This window comes from Juglans regia, chromosome 11 (genome assembly GCF_001411555.2).
Source record: "Juglans regia cultivar Chandler chromosome 11, Walnut 2.0, whole genome shotgun sequence".
Classification (NCBI taxonomy): Eukaryota; Viridiplantae; Streptophyta; class Magnoliopsida; order Fagales; family Juglandaceae; genus Juglans; species Juglans regia.
Genome location: NC_049911.1, coordinates 15616157 through 15638460, shown reverse-complemented (window position 1 = coordinate 15638460; position 22304 = coordinate 15616157). Strand labels below are relative to the sequence as shown.

The 22304-nt window shown below is 35.4% G+C and overlaps 1 protein-coding gene across 4 annotated transcripts; it reads left to right on the top strand.

The window, feature by feature from the left end:
* The first annotated feature begins 1431 nt into the window (after positions 1-1431).
* On the top strand, positions 1432-16723 carry LOC108995786. 4 transcript variants are annotated; one of them, XM_035695728.1, is made up of 11 exons: positions 1432-1923; positions 2312-2429; positions 2619-2704; positions 3596-4013; positions 4111-4211; positions 5065-5131; positions 13308-13535; positions 13945-14409; positions 15210-15282; positions 15548-15633; positions 15716-15816. In XM_035695728.1, exons 1-10 carry the CDS (start codon positions 1538-1540, stop codon positions 15583-15585), a joined length of 1980 nt encoding a protein of 659 aa, XP_035551621.1. In that variant the 5' UTR covers positions 1432-1537; the 3' UTR covers positions 15586-15633; positions 15716-15816. The 4 variants fall into 4 exon arrangements, with proteins under 4 accessions (XP_035551621.1, XP_035551622.1, XP_018826958.1 ...); XM_018971413.2 differs by lacking the exon at positions 15548-15633 and adding an exon at positions 16449-16723 and having other exon boundaries at positions 1433-1923; positions 15716-15964; XM_018971412.2 differs by lacking the exon at positions 15548-15633 and having other exon boundaries at positions 1434-1923; positions 15716-16145.
* Positions 16724-22304: the final 5581 nt, after the last annotated feature.

Here is a 22304-nt window from a genome sequence, read left to right as displayed (position 1 = left end):
TCATACACTTAAAATTAACTTCAATTTATAAAATACTAATTTTTCATCATTAAATAGAAGATAAAGTTTTACTGAATGTTTTTAAGAGAATAATATTATATCATATACTAAAAATCAGCTTTAATTTATAAAATACTAATTTTTCATCATTAAATAAATGATAAAATTTTACTGTACATTTTTAAGAGAAAAAAATTATCTAATTAATTTGAATTTTTAATATAATTTAAATTTCATAATAAATGATGAACATAAATAAATAATAATTTTATTCTTATACATTAGACTATTTTAATATTCAAAATTATACTTTATTTTTTTCTTCAATTTGACAGATGTGGCAAATGTGTTTTTTTTTATCAATTAGAAAATCTTACGCCATATAGGATTTTACATAAGTATCACTAATTTCAAAGTAACCAAGCACATTCTAGGATTTAAATCTAACCCTTCATCATAACTCTTCAAATTTGATCAAATGGTAAAAATTTAAAGACTGATTTAAATTAATTTAAAATAGATAATTAACATATAAATATCATATTATAAATAAATTATCAAATTTAATTTATAAAATACTAATATTTCATCATTAAATAAATGATGAAATTTTGTTAAATATTTTTAAAAAAGTATAACTATATAAATAATTAGAGTTTTAACATAATTTAAATATGATAATATTCTTAATTAACTAAAAAGAACTGCTACAACTAGCGAAGAAGTAGCCTGAAAATATGTCCTGAATGTGTATTTCACTTTTTTATTTTTTTTATTTTTTTTCATGTATTTTTTTAATCATCATAAATATTTAAAAAAATAAAAAATTCACAAAATTATTAAAAAAACACTTCTTCAATCACTAAATAAAAAAAACTTAAAAAAAAAATTAGGCAAACGTCCCTTGGACGTTACCTAATGCTAGTATATATATATATATATATATATATATATATATTTACATACAAAATTATGTCAAATGACCTCACATCTGAACACAATCTAATTGCTTTTTACAGAGCCGTTTTGGTTCAACATGAAAGAAGAAGAATTTGGTAATTTTAAATAAAAGTTAAAAGAAAATATTATTTTTTAATATTATTATTATTTTAAATTTTAAAAAAATAAAATTATTTATTATATTTTATATAAAAATTTAAAAAAATTATAATAATAAAATCAAATCAGATAAAAAGAAATATTTTTACTATCTGAACCAGAACTAAACCGTCAAGTAACGGTGTAATTAAAGCAATTAAAAAAAAAAAAAAGTTTTGGGGGGGGCTTTGGCGGGGTCGGTCACCACCGGGCAACGACGAGGAGAGGTCTGTAACGGCTACCACACATTTTCAACCGAAATTACCAAAATGGCCCCAATTCTCTATGACAGAGCTAGAATTGATTGGCCAGCATCGCCACACCACACCACCACCCACAGAACTTGTGGTCGCCATTAACGGTCCGAGTTGCCCTCAGCCTCAGCTTCTGCCTCTCACCCACTCACACACACACCCACACTCACTCTGTGTCTCCCTCCATGATCACCTGCAAATTTTCATTCTCCAACCTTAGAGCTCACGCTCTCCAAATTACGTCGAAAACAAGCCCCGGGTTTCCGAGCCTTTTTGAATTTCAACTTCACCCTTCCCAGCGCTGCAGAAAGTGGGTAGCTATCTCTTCCTCGTTTGGCAGATCCCAATGGAACCACTCCCGAAAGAACCTTCTGCATACTAGTAATACCCATACCGAGGGTGTAGAAGATGAGAATGAACAGAGAAAGGTACATTGCGAGGTGGAAGTGATATCTTGGAGGGAACGGAGAATCAAGGCCCACATTTCTGTTAATGCCGACATTGAATCGGTCTGGAATGCTCTTACCGATTACGAGCGCCTCGCCGATTTCATCCCCAATCTTGTTTGCAGGTGACAAATAAATAAAACAAATGTTTTTTACAAGTGACCATAATCTGCTTTGTGGGGTTTCTTGAATCCTTCCGGCTGGAAAATTTTATATCTACTCTGTGCTTCGGGCTGGTATCTTAGGCCAGTTCAATACGTTTCCACATAGATAGATGAATTTTCTCAGTTTGTCATATGTTACTGTTTAGTGAATTATTGTAGTACATATAATATAGCCTTTGGTCAATTAGTTTGCGGGATAGAATGAAGCAACCTGCTTACTGGCTTCCGCCAGATGTATGTGACTAATATCTGGTGGCTCCATGTGAAATTGATTTGTTTGTTGTTGTTAGTGTTATAACTTATGATTATTACTTTATCTGACCGGATTTCACGTTGTTTGATTTGTTAGCGGGAGAATACCTTGCCCACATCCCGGCCGGATATGGTTGGAGCAAAGAGGCTTGCAAAGGGCACTATATTGGCACATTGAAGCACGTGTTGTCTTGGATCTTCAAGAATTCCCCAATGTAAAGAATCTTAAGCCAAATTCTATGTGCTTACAACTGGGACTAACTCCTGAATAGGAAACGGGAGCAACCTTCTTTTCTTCTTGCATACTTCTATAGCTGTAATTTTATCCTTTACTGTTTGATCACAGTTCTCATCTATATATTTCCTGCATACATAGTACCTCTAAGAAAGTTTCAATGGTTCAGGCTAATGACCGTGAACTCCACTTTTCCATGGTTGATGGAGACTTCAAGAAGTTTGAAGGCAAATGGTCATTAAAATCTGGACTGAGGTACAATTCACATATTTTTGGATGGAAAACCAACATGTTTATAAAAGAATCTAGCATTTACATGTTTTGATTCTGGAGATGCTTAAATCAAAATATCAGTCAACTTATCAAAGGATCATGCCCTTCTACTGGGGTCAAAGTTAACTTCTTGATTTCACCTTAAGCCAGTCATGGTGCCCCTTCACCAAAGCTCAGTAAATTATCAGGATGGTTGTATGGTCGAGCTAGATGTTGCTTTCTCTCCTTTTTCAAGGATGGTTGAAAAGCCTAAAGTGAAATTGTTAAGAACGAGTACACTGAAAATCACAAAATAGTCAGTGCATCATGGTATGAATCAGCAATACTAATTCTTTATTTTTATAAAGCATTTTATCTTCTGAACTCTCATATTGCATTTTTTGTCTCAACGTATACAAAACATCGGTGGTTTTTTGGACAAAGCTGAACTTATACAGGCTGAAATTCAGAAAGGCTGAGCCATGCCTACTTTGAACTTGAATAGGTTCTCTCCCTTAGGTACCAGGAAGACCTGAACGAATTTGTCTTAAATTTGAAGACCTTGACACCTAGATTCCTATCAATATTTATTAGCAGAGGATATCAAATCCATTATCAAATTGTTTTTACTATGAAAAAATACCCAATGTGTGTCAAAAAGCTGTTGTGAAGTTCTTTAACCTTAAAAATCCATAGTTGATATGTTGAGTAAAATCCAATAGCGTATTATTTTGGATGAAGTCAAGGCGATTCATTGTTCTTGTTCAATTATTATTCTCATTTGCTATCGCCATCAATTTTCCATCCACTCATCAATTCTCTATTTTTGCAAATACCTGTGCAATTATTGCCATTAAAATCATGTTTTTTACTTTCCTAACTTCTCCTTTGCAGTTCATCATTGACAACTTTATCTTACGAAGTTAATGTGATACCAAGATTCAGTTTTCCTGCCATTTTCTTGGAGCGAATCATCAGATCAGATCTGCCTGTAAATCTTCAAGCATTGGCTTGTAGAGCTGAAAGGAACGTTGAAGGAATGAAGAATGTCACACTCGGTGGCAATGCCTCTGCACAAACATCTATGTGTGTTGTTAGTTCACTCGACAAGCACTTGGATGGTACATTGTGTGAAATGGATAAATTGTCACTTGGAGAGTTTAAAGAGAGATTTGCTGGCTCTAATGTTGGTCCCTTGTCTCCAACTTCTAGTGAATCAAACAGTAACTGGGGTGTTTTTGGAAAAGTTTGCAGACTTGATAGACCTTGCTTGGTGGATGAAGTTCATCTTCGTAGATTTGATGGTCTATTGGTAAATGATTGACCCTAGACTACCTTTGCCTGGCCTTCCTTCGCCAGGAGAGCATACCTGTTTTAGAAGTATCTGATACTATGATTTTGGTCTGAAGGAAAATGGAGGCGTTCATCGTTGTGTTGTTGCTAGCATCACAGTAAAAGCTCCTGTTCATGAAGTATGGAGCATTTTAACTGCTTATGAAAGTCTTCCCGAGTAAGTGACTCATGCTTTTGGTTTGTGTACCTTCTCTAAATGTAGATATTCCATTACCGGAAGTCCGTAAGATACTGGCTGCTTCCTTGTGTAAATCCTATATCAATTCTTTCAGAATCTCAATCTCTGGATTGCGTTTACCAAATAAGAATGGAAAAACTGTTAGGATGTGTTCTACTTGCCATAAATATGTATAAATCTGGGGTCGTACTCAAAACTAGATCGGAACACAATAAACCCAAATTTCCTTTGATGCAGAGCCAAATTAAGTGCTCCTACTGGTATGCACATTTGACAAAGGCATATCCCTGAATCTTTGACACCAAGATAAGGTGAAATGGGGAAAAAAGGGATGCCGCATGCTCAACAAGGCACAAGTCATCCTGACCTGTGGCATCCTGAATATTTTCAGCATTGGAGGGTGTGTTAATGACTTTTGCATGCCACACTTGGGAGTCATGTCCAACATTTTCCATCACATTGGGCACCAAAAAATGAGTTCTCATTTATTAAAATGATGCAGTTGGTTATTCCTGCCTGTAGTAGATTTATGGCATGCTCGAGAGGTTGCTTTAATAGACACAAGAGTGGACTCATATGGGATGCCCTACCATCATTCCTTTCATGGAGCATTTGAAGGGAACCTTTTTCTTTAATCTAAGGTCCATTTAGCATTGAAATTTTTCTTAATCTGGAATAGTTCTCCATGAAATATGTAATCGTTGAGATATTCATTGCTGCATAGTTGTCTTTGAGAGGGAGAGAAGGGTGGTGCTACAAGCTGCTGTTAGAGATGGGTTTTAGATAAATTGCTTTCTTCATAGTTTTTCCTTATTTAAATTATTATTTGCAGAATAGTACCCAATTTAGCAATCAGCAAGATATTGTCACGAGAAAACAACAAGGTCCGCATTCTTCAGGTAAAAGCAGGATACTAATTAATTGCAATATGAGACAAGTGCCTCATGTGAAAAGTGTTTATTTACTTGCACATAGAAGTAGTTAACTTCTATTCATTTTGTTTGTGAACGTATGTAAATTTATTGATTTTACCTGGGGACATGTTGATGTGTCTGGTTTTCGGTAAGCTAATTGTCAAAAAACTCAGAAATAGATCATTTTAATAGGTAATTATAAATCTTATTGATAATAATGATAGGAATAGCTCAAGTGCATGGGGTATATGCACGAGAAACACCAAGTTAGAATTAGAACTAATACAAGGAAGTCTGTAATGGACCCTTCAATCATTGAGTTCGAGATTGTCACTCTCCAAGAAGAGAGAAGAGAGAGAGAGAGAGATAGAGAGGGAGAGAGAGAATTGAATTGTGTAAATCCTTTTGTAATGCTTCCCTCCTTTTGACTCCCTTTTTAATCATTCTTTCCATTCTTACACAACAACGTTTCATATCAGGATTTAATACTGAAAACGACAACGTTCCATTTACATCACTTTACATTCACAAGACTAATCAAAACAACAACATTCTATTCATGCAACACAACGTTGAATCTCTACATCACTTAACAAAATTAACTACCATCTTCTTCCTTCTTCCATTTCTGCATTTAACTCTTCTTCCTGCTATGGCTTCTAACCCAACTATCTATGGCTTCTAACCCAGCTTCTCCACCACAGAACCTTCCTTCTAACCCAACTTCCTTCCAATACGTAACATACCCCTCCCCTTCAAAGCACCTTGCCCACAAGGTGAGGGAACTTTTGTCGAAGCGGCCAATAAGGTCCCAAGTAGCTTCCTCAATATCAGTCCCCTGCCATTGCACTAAAAGTTCGAGCAGGGCTCTGTTGTTGGCTTTCCTACTGGAACGCTGTAAAACTGTTTGAGGCTCAGGAATGATCTCCCCGTGGACATCTATTGCTGGTAGTGTAGAGAGTGGAGATACATGTTGGCCCACCTTCTTTTCAAACATGAAACACAGGATGCAATTGTGACTGAGATGGAAGATCGAGCTTATAAGCCACTTGTCCAATTCTATCTATTATCTGGAATGGACCAAAAAATCTGGGTGATAACTTCAAATCTCTTCTCACTGCCAATGAGCTCTGCCGATAAGGCTGAAGCCTTAGATAAACCCAATTCCCCCATTGCAAATACTCTCTCAGTATGATGTTTATCAAACTGTAGTTTCATTCTTTCCTGTGCAACTATCAAATTGTTCTTCAGGGTAGTTAAGATCTGCTCCCGAGTCTTCAATAGCTCTTCAACAACTTGATTAGGTGATAACCCAGGAATACATGCTTGGAATCTGGTAGGTGAAATTCATATGGTGTGAGTTTGGTAGAGGAATGAAAGGTGGTATTATACCACCATTCAGCCAAGGGTAACCATTCAAACCACAACCTTGGGTTGTCACCTGAAAAACACCTCAGAAAGTGTTCCAAACACTTATTCACGGCTTCGGTTTGATCATCACTTTGAGGATAGTTATCTGAAGAGTAAGATAAATTCACACTTTGTAGCTTGAAGAACTCCTATAAAAAGAGCTGGTGAAAGTCAAATCTCTATCTGACACAATACTCCTAGGCATACCATGCAACCTGATAATATTGTTCAAAAACAAAGAAGCTACCTTAGCTGCTGTGAAAGGATGCTTTAGGGCCAAGAAGTGAGCAGCCTATCAACCACCACCATGACTACAGAATGGCCTTTTGACACAGGTAGCCCCTCCACAAAGTCCATTGAAATATCTGTCCATACTTGTTGAGGAATTGGTAAGGGTTTTAGTAACCCAGCTGGATGCACATTTTCAGCTTTATTTCTGTGGCAAATCTCACATTCCCTGATAAATCTCCTGATTTTAGCTTTCAATCTAGGCCAGTAAAAATCTAATTTAGCTCTATGCAAGGACTTATGGAAACCTGAGTGACCTGCAATAATGTAGATCCTCCCTTTTTTAAACAGAACTCAATGTCTGAGAGAAAAATTTGAACTGGCTGAAGGATCTTCTAAGCTACCTGATCATCTGTGTAAGCCTTCTTAATCTCTTCCAACCAAGTAGGATTTGGCACAGTAATAGCAGATAAGACTGCAGAATGTTCATTCCTTTCTCTTCTGGACAAGACATCTGCCACCTTGTTCTCTACCCCTTTTTTATATTCAATACAAAACTCATATCCCAGCAACTTCGACAGCCATTTCTATTGAGCTGGTGTGCCAAATTTATGCTCCAACAAGTATTTAAAGCTTTGATGGTCAGTTCTAACTATGAAAGAACCTCCAAGCAAGTAAGGCCTCCACTTCTTCACTACTATCACCAAAGCCAAAAACTCACTTAACGAAATGAACTACCATCTTCTTCCTTCTTCCATTTCTGCATTTAACTCTTCTTCCTGCTATGGCTTCTAACCCAGCTTCTCCAACACAGAACCTTCCTTCTGAACAGCTTCCTTCCGATACGTAACAAAGTCATGGAGGCTTTGTCCATTAAAATCTATAGCAATCATCCAAAAAACCTAGAAATAGACAACATAGTCCATGCATACCTTGGTCCCATATCCAACGTGTCATCCACAACAAAGATAGAAACAACTCTTTCTATAAGAGAGCACACCTAAACCAATTAAGCTCTCACAACCCAAGAATATATGCTATCTCAAACAAATAAACACACACATGCACAACAAAACAAAGGCCTACTTGCTTAACAAAAGCCTGCTGCCCCTGCTAGTTCTCATACCACCTTGGAGTGGGTTACCCAATACGATACCCTGATGGCTCAATCCTTCCACATCTCAAGGGAAAAATTGTAGAGTTTCGTCCTCAAAGGCACACTCCTATTTGTAGTCCCAGTTGACATTTTTTAAGAACAATCACCTTGCCAAACAAGTCATGATGATCAGCATCAAGGGTTTCTGTGACAGCTTTCTCATCTAAAGCATAAAAAATATATAAATGCCGCTTTCCATAAAATTCACATTCTTAAGAGCATGCTCCGACTATCCAATAGCCCACTTCACAGGGTGAGAACGTATTGTCCTATGAAGCAAATATCCTACTAGAGAGCATCCCAAACCTCCTATTCTTTATTATTAAAGGACATGGTTGTAAAAGTGTAACTTGTGAGGGTATAATTGTCAATTGTATCTAGTATATATATGATGTTGTACATCAATGAATAAGTAATGTGAAGTATTTTCCCTCCATAAGTGTCTACATGGTATCAGAGCCACTATTGTCTGAGCTCATCAGAGTAGTTTGTGGTGTTCGATCGGAGTATGTTCAGTCGGACTAATTTTTGGTGTTCGATCTCAATTTTGTCGTCGGATCTAAGCTCAACAATGGCTTCTGCTGCTGGATCTGTGTTCATCGTCATTTTCTGAGCATCCCGGCAGCTTCTCCTTTCATCGTTAGCGGCCAATAGGAGGTTCGAGGTGTTTTCGTCGATTTTCCAGCTTCATCTCCGGTATTGGACACCGGTGGTGAGTTTGTCGTCGTTGTCTGTGCATCCCGGCGTGTTCCCCATCGTCAACTATCGCCGGAAGTGCCGCCTTTCACCGGCAACGTTGAAGGGACGGAGTGTTAGGTTGCAGGGATAAGCAATCCCATCCTTAAAGGCAGATAAACCCAACTTGGAGTAAGAGCTTGCTCCTAATCCGGAATAATGCCTATTTGGTAACAAGGATAAGGTAATTCCAAAACCACTTATTCTCGTTTAGGATAACCTAATCAAGTTTTAAGTTTAGGTTGAGCTCAGTTTCGGCCGATACCCGATACTGACCGGTTAGAGCCAATACAGACCCGATACAAGCCACAAGCCAGTTCCGAGCCGATACCTGTCAGTTCAAACCCGATACAGGTCGAAATCATGCAATTCAAAGTCAATACAGTGTAATTTCAACCGATACAGGGCTGGAATTTTGTTATTCCGGTTTTTTTCGGATACTTGGACTAAGTTTCTACATTTCCAGGTTGTGTTTCTTGGATTTTCAAGTTGAATTATGGTTTTCCAGATTGTGTTTCTACATTGCCCTGTATTCAACTTCTGCACTCGACTGAGCTACTACTGCTTGTTTCTTACTCTTCCATGTAACCAAGTTACGTCTTACAAATGTACAATATCCAGTAGTAGATCTTCTATCTAAAGGAGATCCTACCCAATCAGCATCTAAAACGGCTTGAACCCTAAGATGTCCATTTGGTTGATACAGTAATCCAAGGTTAGGGGCTCGCTTAAGATAACGAAGAATATGAATAACAGCATCCCAATGTAAGACCTAGGTGTTTGTAAAAACTGACTCAGTACACTCACTGCATAAGAGATGTCCGGTCTAGTGATAGTAAGATAACTCAATTTCCCAATAAGTCTTTGATACCTACTTGGATATCCAAACAACTCCCCTTCCTCTTTTAAGAATTTACAATTTGGGTCCATAGGGTATCAATAGGTCGTGCACTTAGCATGCCAGTTTCTTCCGGAAGGTCAAGTACATATTTCCTCTGAGATAGGTTGATACCCTTTTAAATGTACTGACTTCAATTCCAAGGAAATATCTAAACTTGCCCAAGTCTTTTGTCTGAAACTGATCGTGTAAAAACTGTTTCAGCCTAGCAATTCCTTCACACTCACCCAACCTTACCCAACCCTCCTCAATGCCTCCCCCAATTCCTTTATAGGTTTACTCGTGTCGCTTGCGACTGCCGGCTCTTATGCCTCCACCAACCGTGTCTCCATCTTCAGATCCTGAGTTACCTAGTACTTCAGACTCTCCACCTATTACTCTCCACAAAAGTACTCAATCTTGTGTTACTCAACATCCGATTTGTCAATTTGTCTCATATAATGCCTTATCTCCTTCATTCTCATCTTTTACTTCTCAACTCTCAAAAATTTCTGTTCCTAAGACAATTCGGGATGTTTTATGTGATCCGGGATGGAGGACAGCTATGAAAAATGAAATGGATGCCCTTCACCATAATGGGAGATGGGATCTTGTTCCACTACCACTTGGTAAATAACCTGTTGGCTGTAAATGGGTATATACAATCAAATTTTATCTTGATGGTTCAGTGGAATGTTTGAAAAGCCTGCTTGGTTGCTAAGAGTTACACTCAAACATTGTAATTGATTACGAGAAGACTTTCTCCCCAGTTTCCAAAATCTCCTCTATTCGAGTGTTGATCTCTCTTGCTGCTAATTTAGACTGACCCTTATTTCAACTAGATGTTAAGAATGCATTTCTGCATGGCAACTTGCAGGAAGAAGTTTATATGGAGCAACTACCTGGGTTTGTTGCTCATGGAGAGTATCAAGGTACTGTATGCAAGTTAAAAGGCATTATATGGTTTGAAACAATCTCCTCAAGCAATCTCCTCAAGCATGGTTTGAGAAGTTTTCTAATGTTGTATTGATATTTGGTCTTCATAGATGCCAAACAAACCATTCAGTATTTCACCTACATAGTGATGCAGGTCACATTTTGTTGGTTGTATATGTGGTCGACATTGTAATTACTGGGAGTGACTGCTGGAATTGCTAAGCTGAAACAGTTTTTACATTATCAGTTTCAGACAAAAGACTTGGGCAAGCTTAAATATTTCCTTGGAATTGAAGTCAATAGATCTAAAAATGGTATAAACCTATCTGAGAGGAAATATGTACTTGATCTTCTGGAAGAAACCGGCATGTTGGGTGCACGACCTATTGACACCCCTATGGACCCAAATCGTAAATTCTTGAAAGGGGAATGAGAGTTGTTTGGAGATCCAAGTAAGTATCAAAGACTTGTTGGGAAATTGAATTATCTCACTATCACTAGACCGGACATCTCTTATGCGGTGAGTGTACTGAGTCAGTTTTTACAAATGTCTAGGGTCTCACATGGGGATGTTTTAATTCATATTCTTCGTTATCTTAAGCAAGCTCCTGGCCTTGAATTACTGTATCAACCAAATGGACATTTTAGGGTTGAAGCCTTTCCAGATGCTGATTGGGCAATATCCTCTTCAGATAGAAGATCTACTACTAGATATTGTACCTTTATGAGAGGTAACTTGGTTACATAGAAGAGTAAGAAATAAGCAGTAGTAGCTCGTTCTAGTGCAGAAGTTGAAAACAGGGCAATGGCTCACACTACTAGTGAGCTGACATGGTTGCAACACTTCCTTCAAGAGATTGGGTTTCCAGCTCCTATCCCTCTTCAGTTCTTTTGTAATAATCAAGCCGCAGTGCATATTGCCTCTATTCCTGTGTTTCATGAGAGGACTAAACACGTAGAGATTGATTGTCACTTCATTCGAGATAAGATACTAAGTGGTGACATTTCTACACCGTTTGTGAAATCTGCCGATCAACTCGCAGATATGTTTACTAAGTCCTTGTGTTGGAGTCGGTTAAAGTTTATTTGTTTCAATGTGGGTTTATATGATATATATGCCCCAGCTTGAGGGGGAGTGTTAGAGGACATGGTTGTAAAAGTGTAACTTGTGTATGAAGTATTCCCCTCCATAAGTGTCTACATTTATAATATATTCAAGAAAAAAAGAGAGGAAGATATAATTGAAGTACACAAGGACTATACATCAGATACATCATGCACATCATACACCTAGTGAGAAAGAGGACAGCAAGAAAATATTGTAGAATAAAGCTAGAAAAGCATAGGTTGGCTACCATCCAATGGAAAAGTGCTTGGAAGAAAAAAAATCTTCATATCTTTGGTGGTCCCCAATGTTCGGAATTTCGGTCATTTCTTTCCCTCCACGTGCACTACATCAAACAAAAAAATCTTGATAATTTCTTTCCACAGGTTCTCACAGTAGTAACTACCAAACTGTCCCTTTAGCATGCTAACAGATCTAACACCTCTCTAGGCATCACCCAACTCAACCCTGAAAGTCTGATTAAGGTTTGCCATAATGTGGTAGCTACCTCACAATGGAGTAAAAACATGATCTCCAGATTCTCCTTTCCTCTTGTACATACAACACTACTGTGCCACCATAATGTGTATCTTCCTTGGGTTGTCCAAAGTAAGGATCTTCCTGAGTGCCACTGTCTAAACAAAGAAAGATGCTTTGAAAGGAACTTGTCCTCCAAATACTCTTCAGCGGAAAAATGATTTTTCATGGGAGACTACTGCATTATAGATTATTTTACCTAGAAAAAAAACTAGTGCATTATAAAAATACTTTTAACTTCAAACATTCTCTCATTGACATGCTTTGGCACATCTTGTCTTCTCTTCCATATCTTATGCTATGAGAATACAACCAAGCATAGGAGCTAAAGAAATCTACCTCCCAAGTTTGTGCTGCTCAAACAAACTCCACTTCTCTTTTCGGAGAGTTATTTGAAAGTTGTAAGTTGTCTGCCACCAGTGCATTCTTATCCTTGCCATGTTGAGCAGGTTGAGGAAGGCAACCTATGATAGATCATACCAGAACTTTATCTTGGTTCACATCTCATATCTTGCTTCCACAACCAAAATATACTAGGTTTTCTACAAGCCTCATGCATTTGTAACAATCACAACAATTGTTGTAGTTATTTCAACTATCAGTCTGTGAAGCTACACCAATGACAATGGTGTGGACCATATTTACCGAGCCCTTGGGTTACTCTAATTGGATATGGTACTGAGCCCTTGATACTCTTTAATCCTTTTAACACTTTTTAGGGCCATAAAAGAGACCTACAATTTCTTTGTTTTAAAAAAAAAAGAAAAATAAAGAAAAGAAAACAAACTAATACACATGATTAATAAAACTCCTAATTTACCCCTTAATAAAATCCCAGGTGAGATAAGTGAATCACCAAGATGAGAAGACAAACAATCATGCCATTAGAGACCTTGGCTACCAAGAAAACTTCTGCAATTGGATATGTGAAATCAACAAGAAGGAAGAAGAGGACAAAAACAAAAGAAAACAAAGAATGGAGGAATGAAAGAAGAAGAAAATTAAGCAAGATGAACTCTAGGATCGATGCTTTGATACTACATTACGATTATGGTTTACCATAAGAGTTACTGTTCCTATTACTTTTCAACTAAACATCATGCACATACACATACTTGTAGGGTGTACTTTATTATTACAATGCCGACTCATACCTTTCCTATTATTGGTTGTTCAGGAAGGATGTAAGGGCCTACTTTATATGGTACTTCATGCACGTGTTGTGCTAGACCTGTGCGAACATCTTGAACATGAAATTAGTTTCGAACAAGTTGAAGGGGACTTTGACTCATTCCAAGGTAAATGGCTTTTTGAGCAACTAGGAAATCATCACACGTTGTTGAAGTACACTGTGGAGTCAAAAATGCGCAAGGATACCTTTCTTTCTGAAGCTATCATGGAGGAGGTTTGTATCTCTCATCCTTTTGAGAGTAAACTCTCCTTTGGTTTTGTCAAATTTCTTTGTTAATAAACAAAGCTGTCTTTATGTGTAAATACCAATTTTGGCTGAAAAGTCAAAGGATTTAATTCTGAGTGAGTTCATAAAGTTGAATCTGTTTCTCTTACTGCAGAGATGTGAACCGTATATTAGATTAAAGGAATTCTATGCATCAGCCACTATTCACTACCCCACTCCCTATGAAAAAAAAAAAAAAAAGCTATAGGTTAATAGTGAATTTTTCATTAGGTTAATTTAGTCCACCAATGGTCAACCTATGTGTTAGTTTGAAAATCATTATGTTTAAATTTGGTCTATTACATTTCACCAAGTGCTTCGAAAAATTTATTGATATATAACCATTGTGATTTTCTAGGTTATATATGAAGATCTTCCATCAAACTTGTGTGCAATTCGAGACTATGTTGAAAGAAGGGAAATGACTCACTCGCCTAAAGCCTGTGACCAAACTAGATATTCAGAGGACCAAATTGCTTCACCTAGCCTTGATATGGTTCATGATTTTAGTTGTATAATGACCGAGCAGATCTCTGATTTGATTGTTCAAAGTTCATGTAGACAGAGGCCTAGGGTCCCAGGCCTGCAAAGAGACATTGAAGTTCTTAAAGCTGAGCTCCTCAAATTTATTTCAGAACATGGGCAGGAAGGATTTATGCCCATGAGAAAGCAACTTCGTTTGCATGGAAGAGTAGATATCGAGAAGGCAATCACACGTATGGGTGGATTTAGAAGAATCGCCTCACTAATGAATCTCACTCTTGCATACAAACACCGCAAACCAAAGGGATACTGGGACAAGCTTGAAAATTTGCAGGAAGAGGTAGAATGTAGAAGTTAAACTTCGTCTACTGACAGGTCACATAGGTCTCCAGCTTCTTGCTATTAGTCTTGTTTTCATCCATGTTGAGACCAAGACCTGAGCATAGTGAATGTTTGTTAGCAGACGGAGCTCAATGATTGACCCAACTGGAACCGACCATCATTGTTCAGTTTCAATGGTCAGCATGTTCGTTTTGGATTTATGATTTAGAAATAGTGGTGGGGTTTGACCAAATGTAACCTGACAGACACCCACAATCTAAAACCCTAATGTCTTACTTTCCTTCTCAAACACTCACCCATCAAACTGACTCTCTCCTCTCTCTCTCTCTCTCTCTCTCTCTCTCTCTCTCAACCACTAAGCTGCTTCTCATCCATACTAGGTAGCTCAGATGTGCCTTTTAGTTTGGCAGAAAAGAATGCCTCACTAGATTCTCAATCAACAAGGACATAATGTAGTGTGTTTATGTTGCTATTAGTCAAAGAGCATCTTTTGTGGCTCAGGTAATGACTCAATTCAAATATTGGAGTTCTTTAGTCACCAGAAAAGGTCCAGTCCGGTGCCAGACTTCTTATTGTTTGTTGGTTTGGCTATTGGAAACCACTGAATGCCAAGCTCAGCACTAACAATCAAATAAGTATTTGTCATTTTGACCTGAACTAACCATCAATGTGAAAAAAAAGTGCGATTCTATTGTTGTAATTGGTAGTTAACATAATCTGAGAAAAATATGTCAAGTACCTGGCTTTCATTGAGGTGCTTCTCTTACTTTTTTTTTTCTTTGTTCTTTTCTATTGCAGATAAATCGATTCCAACGCAGCTGGGGTATGGACCCGTCGTTTATGCCCAGTAGAAAAACATTTGAGCGTGCAGGTAGGTGAAAATAATCTCCCATGTTTCAGAAGGCAACAGGCAGTACAGTCTACGTAAATTATCTTTTATAACTTGAATGAACTACGCAGACATCCTCTGGAATATTGGAGGGATGAAATAAAAAATAGAGAATTGAAAATAGTAATTTGTTATCTTTCATTAGTTAAGCACAAGAATCCTCATTTCCTACCTTATCTGCATGCCCTGCACCACATCATGACTTCCTAAACCAATTTCCAGTGTTCTGATTAAAGGCCACCCTCAGTTTTTACAGTTGCTCAAGACTCCATAATCTGCATATAGGACTGGCAATGGCGCAATGATGTTTTCTTTGTCCTTGTTGCATATCAGGAATGTACTAGTTTCATTATGTGAAGTCAATGTTTTGAATTGTTAGTCCAATTTCAATTAAATCTATGTGAAAATTTTACAGGTCGTTATGATATTGCTCGTGCATTGGAAAAATGGGGGGGACTTCATGAAGTTTCACGTCTTCTCTCGCTCAAGGTGAGGCACCCCAATAGGCAGGGGAACCCTACCAAAGATAAGAAAATTGACCATGTAACATCAACTGATGTAGAGAGTGAAAATAAGACTCCATCCAAACCTCGTATTTCTCAAGATACACAGAAGTGGCTCACGAAGCTAAAACAGCTAGACATCAATTGGGTAGAATGAGAAGGTAATTATTCATATATCTATTTTTTTCAGAGATGTTATGTACAGCCTTATTTACATTGCCTTTGCTTTGATAATTGGATGTAACCAGTCTCCTAGCCCGGTACTGGATGATGGGTTGTCTGTTCGACATCCCTCCATTCTTTGTTACTAGTGGTAGAATTTTACAAGGATAGGTTCCAAGATTCCAAACTCTACAAATTTGTTTATGCAGCAGGGGATAACGTTTTTTCATCCACTACGGGGAAAAAATGCTCCTCCTAAAATAAATAATAATAGTTTTGACCAAGAAATTGACAAAAGGAAAGCAACTAATTACATATAATCATATACTATGAGCTAAATATCTTAAATATAATCTGCAACTTGTTATATTCATTAGGTATTCTTTAAAAAAAAAAACGACTAAGTATAAATTTCACTTAGTGAAATGAGCTCCAATATACTCTCATATTCAATAAGGAGAATTGGGTATTCTGAACTTGCAGTCTTTCAACAAATCCTTGCTTGGAAAATATCTATGAAGATACCAAAATGAATGGAGGGCTTGTGGCATTTATAGAGTCGAGCTATGGAACCGCATAAGAAAGAGGTTGAGACACATATATATATATATATATATATATATATTTCGAAGAAATATCCACTTTAAGGTGGGTGATGGATTCAAAATTAGATTTTTGCATGATGTATGGTGTGGAGATAAGATATTCAAGAAAACTTATCCACAAGTTTATGATATAGAAAGAATGAAAGAAATTTGTCCTCGTTTGGTTTACAGAATTCAAGGAAGCTAACAATTCCTCGTTTGGTTACGTAGTTCAAATGATATGAGATGAAATGTTTTGTTAAAAATTAAATAAAATATTATTATAATATAATTTTTTAATATTATTTTTATTTTGACATTTGAAAAAATTAAATTGTTTATTACAATTTATGTAGAAGTTTGTATAACTTGTAATAATTATATGAGATGAGATGAGATAGTCTGGTTTTATACAACTAAACCAGTCTTATCGAACTTAACGTTCCCTATCTCACCAATCGTTGGTTTTTTATATTCATAAGTACTGCAGGAACAAGTATTTGCGCATACTTGTCCCAAATCGAGGCGATGCATCCAAGTGGTGCCAACGATCAAGACAAGGTGTATATATATATATATATATATATATATATATAGAATAGAACTTTCAACCTTTTTTAACATACCTGAAAGATATATCATGTGATTCATGTAAATAATGTTGTTTTGTCTTTATAAATTGAAAAGGCCAAGATTATAAGGCAGCGTGAGTTGCAAAAATCAGCCTTTGTCTTGGAGCATTATATGTTGAACCTATTAATTTAGAGATAAACCAAAATGACAGAAACATATGGAGTCTTTTCGACTGAAGAGATCGAGGTTTTCAGAAAAATTCACCCCCTCTACTAACAAAAAAATTCACCCCCTCAACGTACTAACAAAAAAATTCCTTACATGTCAGGTTAAATGGATAGATAAAATTGAGATTTATTTCCTCGTATGACAAGTTTAGGTTATTAACTTATTCCAAAGGAGAATTGAGCTTTAATGGTTGCAAGAAGTGATCGTTAGATAAAATTGAATATTAAATAGATAAAATTGACTATTAAATGAAAATAACCAGTAGATAAAAAAGATAGTTACAAATATATGATCATTGTATAGAAATATTTACATTTAAAGAAAAAAGAAATGATGGTTGCAGTCATGAGCAGTGTTGTGAATTTCTTACCATACCGGCCGGTATGGCCAAAATTTTTCGTACCGGCCTCAATTTCGGCCGGTACCAGTCTCAATTTCGGCCAGTGTTTTTTTTTTTTTTTTCATTTTTTCAAACTACAAGCTTATTTTTTAACCCTAAATTCAGATTATATTATTTATAATTTATATATATATATGTATTTATATATAATTTATTTATATATCGACTATCTCGAAATATTATCCCGAAACGCTATTCCGAAACGGTACTAGTACCGAAATATTTCGCTCCAGCGCTTTGACCGGTACGGCGTCCGGTATGGTATTCAAAACATTGGTCGTGAGTGCGCAAGCACCGCACAATCACTTTGAAAAAAGTGAATAAATACGAGCAAGTGGATCCCACTATTTTTCAAAGCGACTGGAGTTATTGCGCACTCCACAACTGCATGTAGCATTACTCTTAAAAAAATGGCTAATACATAAAAAGAAAATGCGGTTAAATAATTAACAAATATGACTGTTAGATTTTAAAAATCTGGTTGTTGGATACGTAAAGTAAAAAGATTATAAAAAAAGATTATTTTAATAATTTAGCCAAACTTATAAATAATCTAATGCAGAATGCATAAGAACTAATACTAAAAACGATGATAAAAAATGAGATAAGAAAATGAGATATTAAAAAAGATGTCAAAGGGTGCCATGAGTAAATGATATCTAAAATACTAATAAAAAATTTACTCAACGTTTAGAGAAAAAGAAGGATATCAAGGATAGTAATATAGAAGTTTGCACCAAGAAATGTATATGATTACATTCTAGAGCTAGATGAATAACATGAAGAATTTGATGGTCCAACAAATGAAAAAACATATGAAGAAAACGAATCAAACATCAATTTATTTATTGATCTCAGCCAATATGACATGGTTCCAATGCATAAAGAAGATATTGAACTAGAAGTATTTAAGGGTGGCTTGTCAGAAGAACATAACTCAACTGAAAATTCTAGTAAGGATGATGGCGACTGGTCGAGCAAAGATGATAGTGAATGACAACTATTTATGTATAAGTATAGTTGTATAAGTATAGTTGTTGTACAAATAAGAATATTTTTGTTAATAATATTTTATTACAATTTTATATAGTTATGCCTCCCAAAAGTAAATCAACTCGTTTGCCATTTCCATCCATTACCAATTGGCCAATTGGTCTGCCTACCACAAATAATGAGTCAACACCACCAGATCCAGAACAAGGTATGTTACATAGGAACTTGAGTTTATATGATGATTTAAGTGATAGAGTTTTAAAAATAAAATAATTTTTTTGATATTATATGCTATAATTACTGTATAGTTGCTGGGAAAATACTACTCTTCCTACTAAGGGTCCTGTTGAGATTTTTTTTTAATTAATGATTAAGAAAATATTTTTTAATGATGTTGAAAATCTTAAATATTTAAAAGTGTTAAAAAATTGCATGTGAAAAAAAATAAATAGACGAAACGTACTAGCGGGAGCTCCCAGCAGTGGCTATACAGCCAGTCATGGCTGTTGTAAGCCATCGTCGAGGTCTAGGTGTCTACATAGAGAGTGCGGAAAGTGAAAAAAATTAAAATTGATATTCCTGATGATCACACCAGTGGCTCTGAAGATCCAGCAGCTTGCTTGCTTCCTATGTCAGTACCCTTACCTACACATATGTACCTATGGCTACATCTTCTTGGGCTAAGGTTCCCCAAGATGTGAAAAATCACATCAAAAATCATTTTGGGCTAATAAGTTACTTAGAAATTTTTTTTTATTAAATTGTTTCTTAATTTATAATTAGTTTGTATTTGGAATAATCGTTCATTATTATTTCAAGGATGAGTTTGAACTTCATTTTAGCTGGTGAGAAGATAGACTAATGGTTGATGAGCTGATAAACAATACATTCTGAATGTATATAGGTAGATGTTATTCACATTATCAAAAGTTCAATAATGCAATGAATGTACGTCAAAATCCATTCCAAGACATGCCACCAAAACAATGAGAGAAGTTTTGTAATATGTTTAAAGATTTTGCATATCAAGCAATTTCGCTGCTATATTTCTTTATGCTATATGTTAGATGCATGAAACAAATATAGTAATAATTTTGTTTCTTTTCTTGTAGCAACAGAGTACTGTCAACAAAGCAAATAGAGCAAATCTAACGATACACCATCATGTGGATTCTAGATCTTTTCATGGACTATAAAAAAAATTGATAACGTCATACAAGTCCCCGTTAAATATTAACATATTAATATTTGTGATTAAATTTATAATATAGATTTTCCGTTTGCAGGAACAAAATCGTCCTACTGACTATAATCTGACCCAATTGTATGTTAAATCACATACAAATCGCGATGGTGTTTGGACTAGTCCCGAAGCATAAGCAAATTATGTAAGTTTAATTTTTTTTTTATTTGTAATGCTTAATAATATTTTTGTTATTTATACTATCTCTAATGATTTCTCTTTTTTTTTTTTTTTTTTAGGAGAAAGATGGTGTCACTTTGGGAAAATGCTAGTGTTGAATCTGATGAATCCTCTGTGAACAATGTTCATATCTTTTCTCAAGTTCTTGGATCTCGTTCTAGATATTTGAGGGATTTAGGACGTTGCGTGAAGCCTTCCTCAATATCATCTTCTTCTCAAGTCAGATCGAATAACAAATCTCAAGATTTAGCTCGAGATCAAACAATTGGGGTCCAAGCTAGCAACGAGATTTGGATGCTCAATTACATTAGGCAACAGACATGGAGGCACGATTAGAACTAAACATGTAAAAGAAGCTGAAAATTCAATCTCAAAAAATATTTGAATAGATGCAGTTAATGATGTCCCTGAACTCATCTTAGAATTTATTTACTTAAGTTGTCTCTTTTGACTTATTTTGACTTGATGCAACATTTAAACAATTGTGATGTTTTACTTATAATATTTAAAATTAGTGTTTTATTTTGAATTTATAGTTTACAGTATCATGATTACCGTTCAAACACAACATATTTAGTTTGAATTGATTAATAATCAGTTCGAACACTCTGCATGTTTGATCATTCGAACACCTAATATTATGTTTGAACCCATTTGTCATCATTCAAAGGTATCACAAATTGTTCAAACAAAGATTATCGGACTAAACATTTGAACAAATTTTTTTAATTCGAAAATTTGTCAAGGATGTTCGATCAGATTTGTTTTTTTTTGTTCGAACACTAATCAACGTGTTCGAATTCACGTCGTTAAATTTCCATAACGTCCGAATAGGTTCCCGACTGAACCAAAAATTATTTTCGTCCCAAGAAATAATTTTCGTTCAAACAGGTCGGCCATATTTTGTCACTAAAAGTATTTTTTGAGACGAAAAATTCATCTCTAAAAGTCATTTTAGACCAAAATGGTATTTTTTTGGGACAAAAATTCTCATCCCAAAAAATTCATTCTCTTTCAGTACGAAAAACTATAAAATATCCAAGTTTTATGTGTTGATTTTTTCCTTTAAACTGAAGCTATAAAACTAAAAGAAAATTCTCCGATTGCCTAGTGTGATGTAATATCATGCACTTAAATTCTACAATTAGTTTGGTTGGCATGACTGGATGGTTGTATCTTCCACTTAAAGTCTGCTATTAGAGTAGATTTAATGGTGTCATAAGAGAAGGGTAGTGATAGGGTTATTACCCTCTTACTACCCATTTACTACTTATAGTGCATTTGAATTTTTTTTATTTTTTTATCATTTTCTTTTAAGTACTTTTTTAACATTCTTACTCATTAAGAAAAAATTAAAAAAATATATAATTTTACTAATAGTCACTTCTTTAATCATTAAGTAAAATAAAAAATTAAACAAAATCAAATACAAAAAGAATAATAACCCTATCATTATCCTAAAAGAATGGATGAGTGACATATATGAAGTTAATCATAAAAACCTATAAGTTGTTTTAATGTATATGCTGGACAGAATTCTTCAAATAGGTGTTTCAGTTTGACATGATTTTTTAAACTTATGATTTCTAGGTTGTTGGATATGAACTTGAAGTTGATTTTGCATATATTTTAATAGCTTTGTTAATCATCATCCCACACACCACACACCATATATTTTAAGAGTAATGACTAAGCCATTACTCTTAGGGTCATTTGACATATGTATGCTGACTGAAATCTTAAGAGATCTGATCGCAAAGGATTTCTATGGTACTGGGTCTCTCTTTCAAAGAAACAAAAATGGCATCTCTAAAATCATATCTAGAAACAAAAGGTTAAATCTACACCACCATCTAGATTTTGTAGTGACTAGACTGACTAGTATTAAGTGCTTTGTTTGCACATCATTCTACATCATATATCATATTTTATTTTATTTTTATTTATTTTTAGGTTTTTTTTTTCATTCCTACTAAACTAACTAAGTTATTCTACTTATTGTCCCTACACCACATACTTGCTAAAGAAAAAAAATAAAAAATTATGTGTGGTGTATATTAGGATGATGAGTATAATTATTCTTTGTATTAATTGTAAGGGTGATGTTACACCCACTGAGGGAAGCTATCGAAATTTCT

Excerpts from the sequence above, each read along its gene's own strand:
- LOC108995786 (XM_018971413.2), top strand. The coding sequence starts at position 1,538 with ATGATCACCTGCAAATTTTCATTCTCCAACCTTAGAGCTCACGCTCTC. Across the intron at positions 2,430-2,618 it reads ATCTTCAAGAATTCCCCAAT|GCTAATGACCGTGAACTCCA; the intron begins GTAAAGAATCTT and ends TCAATGGTTCAG. Across the intron at positions 13,536-13,944 it reads CTGAAGCTATCATGGAGGAG|GTTATATATGAAGATCTTCC; the intron begins GTTTGTATCTCT and ends GTGATTTTCTAG.